Source organism: Podarcis pityusensis (assembly GCF_964106645.2).
Source record: "Podarcis pityusensis genome assembly, chromosome: 8".
NCBI classification, from domain to species: domain Eukaryota; kingdom Metazoa; phylum Chordata; class Lepidosauria; order Squamata; family Lacertidae; genus Podarcis; species Podarcis pityusensis.
The window spans coordinates 72,188,580-72,200,630 of record NC_138033.1 but is presented as its reverse complement, the minus strand read 5'-3'; the positions used below and the strand labels follow the sequence as shown (position 1 = coordinate 72,200,630).

At 47.2% G+C, this 12,051-nt stretch overlaps 1 protein-coding gene across 1 annotated transcript; it reads left to right on the top strand.

Moving 5' to 3' along the window:
• The first annotated feature begins 89 nt into the window (after nt 1-89).
• On the top strand, nt 90-5,225 carry B3GALT6 (beta-1,3-galactosyltransferase 6). The gene has a single exon (XM_081016240.1). The coding sequence runs from the start codon at nt 1,376-1,378 to the stop codon at nt 2,414-2,416; it is 1,041 nt and encodes a 346-aa protein (XP_080872366.1). The 5' UTR covers nt 90-1,375; the 3' UTR covers nt 2,417-5,225.
• The last annotated feature ends 6,826 nt before the right edge of the window (nt 5,226-12,051 follow it).

Genomic DNA, 12,051 nt, shown 5'->3' with positions numbered 1-12,051 from the left:
AGCTATATTTCAATAGAATGAAGGGGACCTTTATAAAAAATAAGGGAAGACATGCTTGTTTCGGGCACGTGAGTCTTACGTAGCCATTTTTGTTTTGGATCGTGGGGGCTGCTGCATTTTTATTCCCTGTGCGATTTCACTGAATTTCACTAAATGGCAACTTGTTTAGGTGGGATAGGTGTCTGTGTACCAAAGACGAAAGGCTGACAGGGCCTTTTCCCCAATTTTAAGACGGCAACCGCTTCGGCTTCAGCTGCCCTAAGGCAAGATGGGAGATAAAAACTCGCACTGGGGGGAAAAAACACACCTGAGGGAAACGCCCTTAGTCAAGATGGCGAGAAGCCGCGGCTTCCATTGCCCTAACACAAGATGACCGATACTCACGGCCAGATAAGGACACAGCGGTGCCCTTAGCTAAGATGGCAACAGCCACAGCCTCAAGTGCCCGGACACAAGGTGGCGAATACGCGCTACTGTATTAGCTCGAGGGAGGGCAGGGCATGAAATGCCCTCAAAGATGGCGCCGCCGTCTTCCGCCTCCCCAGCCCTGACAAGACATGGCGTGAGAGAGCGATGCGAAGACGGAAAGTCACGTGACTCCACTTTGTTCGGCCCCCTCCTCCTCCCCCTCCCCCATACATTTCTATTCATTCGCATTTTCTCGCCGCCTCAGGAGAAGACGGAGCTGCAGAAAAGGATAAGTACCGCTCCGAAAACCATCGCGCGCGCTCCCTTCACATATTTCTATTTAGGGAACGCGCGCGAGAAGAGGAGAAACGGGGCGGGGGGGGGTGCGGGAGAGGAACTGAAAATCTGACAGAAGACAATGAACCCCGCGCTTGAGGCAGCTGAGGGAGGACCCAGCGGCGCGTTCGGAAACGTTCCGAGGTGGCGGCGGCCGTTTGTCCCAACCCGCCACCCGTAGCCAGCAGGGCTGTTCCCGCCAAAAATTCTGAGAGGAGAGAGAGGGGATTCCCCCCGCCCCGCGGCCTCGCGCCTGAGGGGAGAGGGGCGGGGCTGATCCCCAACCCTCGAGGCCTTGCTGTCCCGAGGCGAATGTGTGGGCGGAGCTAGTGCCGCTTCCCGCCCCTTAGAAGGCTGGAGGAGACGTCACTGCAGCCCCTAAAGGGGAGGAGCCAGAGCATTGGGACCACCAATCCCAGAGGGAGGGAGGAGCCAGGACTATCGCCACCAAAGAGGGAGGAGCCATTAGGGTCATTGTGGGGGCTATTTGCCTGAGAAGTCTTTGGAGCCGCCCCTTAAAAGGGAGAAGCCCTTTCATTGGACCTGAAAGAGGGCAGTGCTGAGGAAGCTGCCCCAGGGGAAGTGGTGTTTGCCCCGCCCCTTAGCTGCCACCACGTTTCTTCCTGCTGCCATGAAGCTCCTCCGCCTGCTGTGCCGCCACAAGACGGCTCTGGGACTCGGCGGCCTGTCTCTCTTTGGCGTGGTGCTCCTCTACTTGGCCAAGTGCACCTCAGAAGGCCTCAAGCCCTCCCACGGCTGGGGGCTGCCTCAGCAACAGTCTCCCGCCCGGACCGGGGGTGTGAGTGGGCCTCACCCTCCAGCAGCCGCCCCACCTCCTCCTCCCGAGGAGAGCGCCTTCCTGGCTGTGTTGGTGGCCAGCGGCCCCAAATACACAGAGCGGCGTAGCATCATCCGCAGCACATGGCTCTCGGTGGCCGGCCGGGTCCCCACTGGAGACGTCTGGTTCCGTTTTGTGGTGGGCACCGGAGGCCTGACCGGGGAGGAGCTCCACACCTTGGAACTGGAACAGAGCCACCATCAGGATCTTCTCCTCCTTCCTGACCTCCGAGACTCCTACGAGAACCTGACCGCCAAGGTCCTGGCTATGTTTGTGTGGCTCGACCAGCACCTGGACTTCCGCTTTGTCCTCAAAGCTGATGATGACACATTTGTGCGCTTGGATGTGCTGGTGGAGGAGCTGAGGGCCAAGGAGCCACGCCGCCTCTACTGGGGCTTCTTCTCTGGGCGCGCCCGTGTGAAATCCGGCGGGAAATGGAAAGAGAACACCTGGCTCCTTTGTGACTACTACCTGCCCTATGCTCTGGGCGGGGGCTACGTGGTTTCAGCTGACCTGGTGCACTACTTGCGCCTCACGCAAGACTATCTCAACATATGGCAAGCTGAAGATGTATCCCTGGGTGCCTGGCTTGCTCCGGTGGATGTGAAGAGGGTTCACGACTCTCGTTTCGACACGGAGTATAAATCGCGGGGCTGCAACAATAAATACATTGTGACTCATAAACAGAGCATTGAGGACATGTTGGAGAAGCATCAGACTCTAGCCAAAGAAGGGAAGCTCTGTAAAGAAGAGATTAAACTCCGACTGTCATACACATATGACTGGAGTGTGCCTCCTTCACAGTGCTGCCAGAGGAAAGATGGTATACCTTGAAAACTGTGAGGAAAGACAGTATACCTTGGCAACTGTGCAAATAAGAGGGGAAGGGAACAAAACCAGACGGGAGGAAATTGGTGATGGTGGATGTGTGTCGCACTGAAATCATTCCTCCTCCGGCCGGAACTTTTAAATTATTCCAAGATTTTCCACAGTATGTCAGGCCATATTGCATCACCCTTGCCAGTGTGGCATATGAAGGATATAGGGGAAGAGCATGGAACAAACCGGGGTCTAGGAAAATAGTACCTGAATGGCAGGAATTGGCAAAAGGAACAATTTTTATGTACTGTGGGACAAAAAAATGAAGGATTTTAAAGGCTCTTTAAGCTATGGTACTGTTAGACACAGAGCTGTGGTTTGTTTCCTTTCTTTGAAAGGATAAGTGGATGTTGGCCAAGGATTCTGACAAGTTTAAAGTGAAATAATAACAGAAGGGTAACTTGGTCCCCAGCACCAGTGGAAGAGATTACTAGTGTGCTCCATAATGCTGTTTCTAAACAGAAGGGGCTGCTTTTGTCATTGACAAGCCTTTGCACTGGCTATGGTGTATTAGAGGTAGATGTCCAGTCTAGCAGGAAATGTTCTGACCTTGAAACATTTTTTTTATAAGTGGATGGCTTGTATAACTTCTATCGCTGGAGAGAAATCCCTCAGACCCCTTTCTATGTCAAGAGAGGGAGAAACCTTTGAAAATCATTAATCCTACTCAGAGTAGACTCAGTGAAGTTAATTAACCTGGTTCAGTAATTTCAGTGGGTGTTCTCCAACTTGTATCCAACTAAGTTATACTCAACGATAGACCCATTGAAAATAATGTGCCAAGTTACTCATGTCCAATATTTTCAATGGACCATTACTTTGAGAAGGAACATTTGATGCAACTCTTTAGCTATATTTGGAAGAAAAGATTATTAGAAGGAATCCACAATGACAGCCTGGTCTTGATTGAAAATCATGCAGCAGTTGCTTCCAATGTAGTGTTACTAGTTTCTGGAATTAAATGCTTCTAGAATTGTTGAGTTGTATCCAACATTAGTCCTACCTGAAGTAGACCCATCAAAATTAACCAGTATGATAAGCTTAGGCCCCTTTATTTCAATGGGTCAACTCTGAGTAGGATTCAGTTGGATACAACCCATTGTATTGTAGCCAACAATAGTCCTGCACAGAGTAGACGCATTAATTTTTTTTTACCTTCGTTAGTCATATTCATTGGGTCTACTTTGAGTATGACGAATGTTGAATACAGCCTATTACAATTATTATCCATCTCAATTATATTATTTGTCAAGAAACGGTGTGCCCCCCTTCTCATGGAATATGCAACTCTGTGAGCCAATTGGCATACAGTGGGGTGACTTGGCTTTGTACAGCTACCTTCCTTGAACCAGTCCCTATTTGCCTAGGCAATGAACTGCTCCAGAGTTAAGGGGTTGAGAATTGTAAAGAAAGTTGGGATTTTCAACTGGTATGTTGCTTTCCCTTAAACCAGCTTTCTCGGGGTCTACCAGTGGGTTATTTCCTTGAGTGGGTCTTAACCCTCCAATCAATTATTCCTGAGTAATATTCTGGGATGTCACCAGGACAGCCATCAAATTCTCCGTTTTGTGGGGCTGAGTGCTCTCTGTAGTTTATTTCCAAAGCAGTAAGACTCCTGTACTAAAAAACAAATAAGTAAATTTAGAGCCAGAAAAAAACCTTGCAGGCAGATGTAAACATATTTAATTGCCTTGCTTTCGGGGATTCTTTGCACAACATGAGACTTAGAGGTGGAGAGAATGGGTTGCGACAGCTTCGGAGGTGTGTCAAACAAGAGAGTAAGGAGCAGGTTGGAGATGGAGTTATCTCATCCACTCCTTTTCCATAATCTGAACCCTACATTTCCTATACATGTTTAAATAGCATTTCCCCAAGGAGTCTTGAAAGTACTAATAAGGGAAAAATCTGAGGTATCCATCCTTTGTAGACCCTCTGGACAGAGATGTCGTCCAGGATGCTTAGATCAGGCCTGGAAAATCTGTGACCCTCCAAATGTTGATGGGCTGTATCCAGCATCATCCCTAACCATTGGCCATATTGGCTAGGGCTGATGGGAGTTGGGAGTCCAACAACTGCTGGAGGGCCACAGGTTCCCCAGCCCTGGTGTTGGTCTTCAAAGAAGAAAACTATATGACCCAACCTTGTTCTGAAGTCTGACCTATATGAACTGAGCTGAACCGAGTCCACCTGCCTTGAAATTGCTTCCTGCCTTGGTTTTTTCCTGTTCTGGAAAGGTGCAAAAATATGTTATTTTTGAATTCCTGGTGGTCCAACATACATGGCTGCCAGACTCTGTTCTGTGTCTCGCCAGGCACGCAGGTTTTCTCTTCTGATGCTGACTTCAGGAAAAGTCAGGAATATTTGTCTTCTTTACTCAGAGGGAAGTTGGTATATTGTACGTAATATTATGTGTTTACAATGGTGATAATTTATTTATAAATATTGTAAATGTTCTGTGTATAGTTACAGAGGCTCGGAAACAGCCGTGTGTCAACGGTAATTTTAAATTATTTAAAAGGAGCGTGTCGGCGCTCGTGTAACTATTATTGAAATGCCTTTTTCCTGCCGTACAGCTTATTATTTAAACTCTCCTGGGACTTTTAATCCCAAGCCCTTTCTTGCATGTGTCTCGGGAGCTTGTAAGAACGATGTACCAATCACTCCTTTTAGTTGAAATAGCAATGCTTCTGAAAAAACGTTTGTGTGTTCTCGTTTCCATTTTTTTTTTAATAAAGAAAAGAGTCCTCTTTCCCCTTTCCCATAACTCCCCTGCAGTGATTGGATTTTAAGCTTCAGAAGAAATGGAAAATTGCCAAATGAAATGTGACAGTGGAAAGCGAACAGGAGCGCTGCTGATGGCTCTGAGGCTTTTTATAGAAAGCTGTGTGGTTGTAAGCTACCTGCGTTTGAAGGATTAGGGCCTGTGTTCTGTCGTGTATATAGGCATGTCGACTTAAAGCAATGGGACTAAGCTAAGGTAAGGATGTTTTGGCCTTTTTTATTTTATTTTTTTAATGACCACCTAAGCCGTTTCAATGTGCTAATTTATTACAGCGCTACAGGGACACCAGAGTCTTTTTAATAGGTTACTTTCTGCTACATTAAACATTTATGCATTGCAAATATTCCGTCAAGTACAGTGCCAGGTTCTGAGTGCCACATTTTAAGCTGGGCATCGATGAACTTCCAGAGAGGGCCTGGAAACCAGTTCTTATGAGGAATGGTTAATATTGGTCATTTATGAGTTGCTTCCTTTGAAGCACCTCAGAGTGGTTTCACAACACAAGAAAAAGAAGCACACCTTCAAAACTGTAAAAACAGTTGCATGTGCAAAAGCAATTTAAAACCAATACATACACCGAAACAGTTAATTGCATATGTAAAAACAATTTGAAAGAGCAAGATAGTGTGCTGGAAAATTTGGAAAAGCGGGAGCCCATCATGACAGCTCCATAGCTCCTAAAGAGTCCAAAACATGCAGGCAGCTGGCTGCTTCATTAAACACACACACACCACAAAGCAAAGAGCATTAGTAAATAGCATAATACCCAATTTAGTAGGATCAGTTGACAGTAATAGAATAGCAAGCTGTTCTCATTCCCTGACTTCCACTGCCACAGGGGTGGGGGGTGTTTTTAAACTCGAGGGCCGCATTCACTTCAGGGTAACTTTCTGAGGGCCACATGCCAGGAGTGGGTGGGGCCAGAGAAAAAGTGGGCGGAGCCATTGATGTGAACTTTATCTTCATACATTGGGCTGGTTTCCTCCTCTAACCTCCATGCAGGCAAGAGAGGCATTATCAGAGATTTATTTCACAGACTACTATATAAAGCATTTCATAGCACAAAGCCACTGAAATGGTGCACAATAGCATAAAACTCCAAAGGGCAAGCTTCAGAAACAAAAACCATTTCAACAAGCGATAAAAACCATCTCCACAAATTCGGGGGCGGGGGGACGAATTTTGGCTGATGTGCAGTTAATATTCCATAAGTGAATTTGGGGGAAGCCTTTGACGAAAACGTCCTCAAGGACGCATTACAGCCAGGCAAAAGCATCTTGAGGGTGAAACGTGAAATAGTGAGGTAAGTACCCTGGGGAGTGAAGGGACGCGGGTGATGCTGTGGGTTAAACCACAGAGCCTAGGGCTTGCCGATCAGAAAGTTGGCGGTTCAAATCCCTGCGACGGGGTGAGCTCCCGTTGCTTGGTCCTTGCTCCTACCAACCTAGCAGTTCGAAAGCATGTCAAAGTGCAAGTAGATAAATAGGTACCGCTCTGGCGGGGAGGTAAACGGTGTTTCCGTGCGCTGCTCTGGTTCGCCAGAAGCGGCTTAGTCATGCTGGCCACATGACCGGCTCCCACGGCCAATAAAACGAGATGAGCGCCGCAACCCCAGAGTTGGCCACGACTGGACCTAATGGTCAGGGGTCCCTTTACCTTTACCCTGGGGAGAGGAGTTGTGGCTTGGAAAGAGTTTCAGGAGCCACATAGAGATGCCCAAAGGGCTGTGTTCAGAAGCTGAACATTGGATGGTTCAGGATAGATAAAGGACTTCTTTATGCAGTGCATTGTTCGACTGTGGAACTCACTCCCACAAGAGGTAGTGATGACTACCAACTTGGATGGCTTTAAAAGAGGATTAGAGAAATTCATGGATAGGCCTATTGAGGGCTACTAACCATGGGGGTATGCTCTGCCTGCTTGGTTGGAAGAATACCAGTTGCTGGGGTTCCACCAAAGGTGAGAGTGCTCTTCTGCTTGAATCCTGGCTGTGGGTTTCTCACAGGCTTCAGGCTGGCCATTGTGAGAACAGGATTTTGGATTTCATGAGCCATTGGCCTGATCCAGCAGCCTGTTATTAGTCATTCATGGTAAAACGCAAAGGCCTCCTTGTCTCCACATTCACTTGTTAGAGCAAGGAGAGGACCCTGGCATTCTAGCAGGTGATACTACTTTCCTACTCTTGAAAAATCCTCTTGCCTCGCTTTCTGCTGTGCCACTGCTTGCAACAATTCTCAGCAACGAGATGTCAAAAATATGAAATCCAATTTAGAATGAGAACAGCAATAACAGCCTTGGAAAATGGTGACTGTTTTAGCTTGGTGTTTTAAGAAATAAGACTCGGTGCCAAGCAGCTGGGAAAGGAATTTTGTAAGTTTTGTAAGTAAAAAAATGGTGCCCTTCTCCTTCCTTTTGAGGTGAGAAACACGATCACTAGTCCAGGGACAGGCAGCCTTTGTGGTTTATTCTGCTCAGTGCAGGATGGGCAAATGTTTTTGTGGGTCTCTCCTGTTCAAACATGACAAAACCTCCTTGAATCGTATTTTTCACTATTGCCTCTGGACATTGCTGAGCATGCTATGAGAAGACTGGTCTGGATTTTATTCACCATTATCTTGTAATTGGTGAGAGTGACCACAGAAGCCACTTAACAGTTCTTTTCCTGAAAGCTAGGACCTTGCAAAGATGGACAGGGTTCCTTGGAAGAAATTGGCGACGTGGTGTTCTGCGCTGTGTGTGTGTGTTGAAATCTATCAAACTCCCTTGCTAGTTTACAGTGCTGAGCTCGCCAGATGGGAAATCAAGAGTTGTTTATTTCCTGCTTGGTTACAACATCGGGATGAAATGGGTGACATTATGAAAGCTGTGAGCAGCTTAATTTTCCTCGGCTGGAAAAGCAAGGGAAAAAGAACCACATACCCTTTCGTTTCATACAAAGCAGTCTGAATTGTGAGCAGAGTAAAAAAAAAAAAAAGGTCAATCAAATATGGTTATTAATTGGTCAGATATGCAGAAGCTGAATGTTGGAAGATTCAGGATGGACAAAATAAGGGTCAAGTGCAGAGTTAAACTATGGAATTCGCCCCATGCAACATAGGAAGATGCCTTATACTGAGTCAGACCCCAGGTCTATCCAGGTTAGTGTTGACTACACTGGCTGGCAGCAGCACTCTGGGATTCCAAACTGTGTACATTCCTAGCCCTACCTGGGAACTGAACCTGGGACGTTCTGCATGCAGACAGATACTCTACCACTGAGCTATGACACCTGGTAGTGATGGCCACCAACTTGGGTGTCTTTGAAATTGTTGTTTAGTCGTTTAGTCGTGTTTGACTCTTTGTGACCCCATGGACCAGAGCACGCCAGGCACTCCTGTCTTCCACTGCCTCCCGCAGTTTGGTCAGACTCATGTTTGTAGCTTCGAGAACACTGTCCAACCATCTCGTCCTCTGTCGTCCCCTTTTCTTGTGCCCTCAATCTTTCCCAACATCAGGGTCTTTGAAATACTACTAGACAATTTAATGGAGAATAAGGCTCTAAATAGCTAACCTCCACAAGCTGAACTAGGAACAAGAGTGTAACTACTTAGGCCAGATTATATAGAGCGAAGTGGTGCAGTGGAGAAACCGAGGCAGGTTTTCATTTCCTTTCTAGTTATCTGACACTTACCTGGGCTGCTTGTCTGCAAGATTTTGTTCCTTTGTCAGTCAACCAGATGTTTCCTGAAGTTAAACAAAAGTATGAAATAGAAAATAATAGAAAGTCACAGCTTTGGCAAAGCCGGCTATTAATTAAGGTGACAAGTTAGGGACTCGTGATCATAAACAGCCTGAGAGCTATTACAACCTTCAGATATATTGCCACCTGTTTGGCGTTCAGTAGACCCCCTCAAGGAAGAGATTCAAAGGGGTTTCTTAAGGATCAGCCAGGAATTTGCCTTGTTAGTGTGCATTCTCTTAACCTATTGTGGGAGGAAACTCAGAAGAAGAGCACACGAGAGACTGCTTCAAGCTCATACATCAGGCATAAGGAACCTTTGACCCTCCAGGTGTTGATCTACTGGCAACTCCCATCATCCCTGGCCATTGGCCATGCCTGCTGGGGCTGATGGGAGTTGTAGTTCAGCAATTTCTGGAGAGCCAAAGGTTCGCCACACCTGCTCTACATAGTTGCAAAGACGGCACATATCATTGAATGGATTCTTCCCTTGCCTTTCAGATATTATTGAAGTAAGCATTGAGGCTGACCCTCTGCAGAGATCTTCCTGTCCACCTTCGCAGTCTACCAGTGTCAGTCAGGCCATTACAGGCTAGGGCGGTAGTCTTCGGCCATTTTGGCCTAAGTTCTGTTTTTAATCCAAACATTTGCTTGGGGACTCATTTTTTAATCTTTTAGCATATATTTGCATGATGGTAGTGCTCTGGTTGCAACACTAAGGGGTCCTAACCCCAGTGGGCTTGGAGACGCCCATAAGCAAACACACTTCTTCTTTTTCACGGTACACACCTTGGAACAAATGATACAGGGTGTATCAGAGTTCCCCAAGATCTTAACAGATATGGGATGGCACTGATCCTCTATCTAATAAACGTGTCTGCCAATCTCTGGAGACCATGGGACTTGCCTTCTGTTGCCTTTGCCAACTCTTCCACACGCCCAAGCATTAATGTTCGACTCACGTTCTCTAATCGTGTTCTCTAATCCTTGATTTTTGTCAGAGGATCTATGCTTCCCACGTTCCAAGCACAACGGATCATTTTACTAAATCTCTGGCGCCAGCTGAGTCGCTTCAAAGGTAGCCTTCGGGAGGCTGGTGTGCGACTCCTGGAGGATCTTAGCAGATCAAATGATGCCAGAGCTTTTAAAAACATGCACAAGAGGAGTTATCTACATGGCACACAGTTTGACCTGTGAAACTCTAGGCGTCCAGTCCTGGGGCTTTTACAAAGGAGAGTCTGGTGTGCTGTTGCAGACGACAGGAACTCGAAGCTCCTCGTGAGATCTCAGAGAAGGGAGTATAACCCAACGAGTAACAGTGGGACAGGCATGTAAGAAGGCACCAATTTCTGTTCTGATCTGTGTTCATCACCTGCTGCAATTTGGCAAAAATCACATTATTCGGCTCACGGTCCACTGTGCTGGAATTTTATGTAGTTAATTATAAAGCTACGTTACCATTGCAATAGAATTATTGTGATTTATTAAACTTGTTGGCTGCATTTCTCACAGAGTGACCCTGTATTTCTGGATCCTTTGCTGTCACTTAAGGCTCAGGTGGCCTCATTTGGGCAGAGTGCCTTCCATCAGCTTTGGCTGGTGGCCCAGCTGCTCCCCTCTCTGGACCAGGGATAACCTAACTTCTGTTGTCCGTCCTCTGGCCACCTCTACTTTAGATTCCTGCAGTGCATTGTACCGGTATGTGGGGCTGCCTCTGAAGATGGTTCAGAAACTTCAGCTGGTGCAAAACTCGGCATCCAGGTTGCTGGCACGACTCAGAGGAGGCCCACTGAGATGCATTCAGGTGCATTCAGTTCAGTGGGTCTACTCTGATTAAAACTTAGCTGGCTACAGTCCTGGTAAAGGTAAAGGGACCCCTGACCATTAGGTTCAGTCGTGGCTGACTCTGGGGTTGCGGCGCTCATCTCGCTTTATTGGCCAAGGGAGCCGGCGTACAGCTTCCGGGTCATGGCAAACCAGAGCAGCGCACAGAAATACCGTTTACCTTCCCGCTTGAGCGGTACCTATTTATCTACTTGCACTTTGACGTGCTTTCGAACTTCTAGCTTGGCAGGAGCAGGGACCGAGCAACGGGAGCTCACCCCATCACAGGGATTCGAACCGACGACCTTCTGATCAGCAAGTCCTAGGCTCTGTGGTTTAACCCACAGTGCCACCCGCGTCCCGGAGGAGGGTCAAATAAGTGATCAGCAATTTCTGCTCCTATTTTCATTCCCATTTAAGTTCTCTAGACGTGGATAAGTTATAGCTGATATTAATTTGGGTGCGAGGAGGGGGAGGCCTGTGGGGCACAGACCTGCAGCCTCCATATTTGCCGTGGCATCTAGTTGTGCCATTAGCTTCCTGCATCTCTCTGCCCATCTAACCGGATTAAAGTTAGTGGTACAGTTTACATACTCCTGTAAGCATCGCCAAGCTAATTGACATGCGGGGATGTCCATGTGAACAGAAAGTGCTGTGTACGTTAGATCAAGTATCGTCTTCGGGAGGCTAATGCCTTTCAAGAAACATATATTCTATAAAGCTTAATTGCCCTCTAAAAGCAAAATCTTCAAAGACGTGCAGAGCCATGTAGTTGGATTTTGAGTGTGGTGTAACGGCACGCGATTATGAATTGCCCTGACCCAATTAGGCAAGGTGCATCAGATGCTTGGTCAATTAAGCATTTAAAACAATGGAATGATTTGCTGAAGTGTGGGAGGCAAATCACAGTTTAATAAATAGGAGCCCAGGGTTGGGGGAGGGGGGAGAGAGACGGAACCCCCTCCAAAGGGTGCATTAATAATTCAGAAGCACTTCACTATCTGGGGATTGGATGTAACCTGCTTTCTGCTTGCATAAGGGGGAAAAAAGATGCATGAGCTTTTAGCAGAACCCTTCCGCTTTCCATTCACTCATCACAAAGGCTATAATTGCCACCACCCCCACCCCAGTGCAATGTACCTGTGTAAACTGTGGGGATTCTGTTCTCACGCGGCCAAATAGAATCGCAGAATTGGAAGGGACAATCGTAGAATTGTAAAGTTGGCGGCTATTGCCCCACACCTTGTGGGAATGAATTCTGGGGGT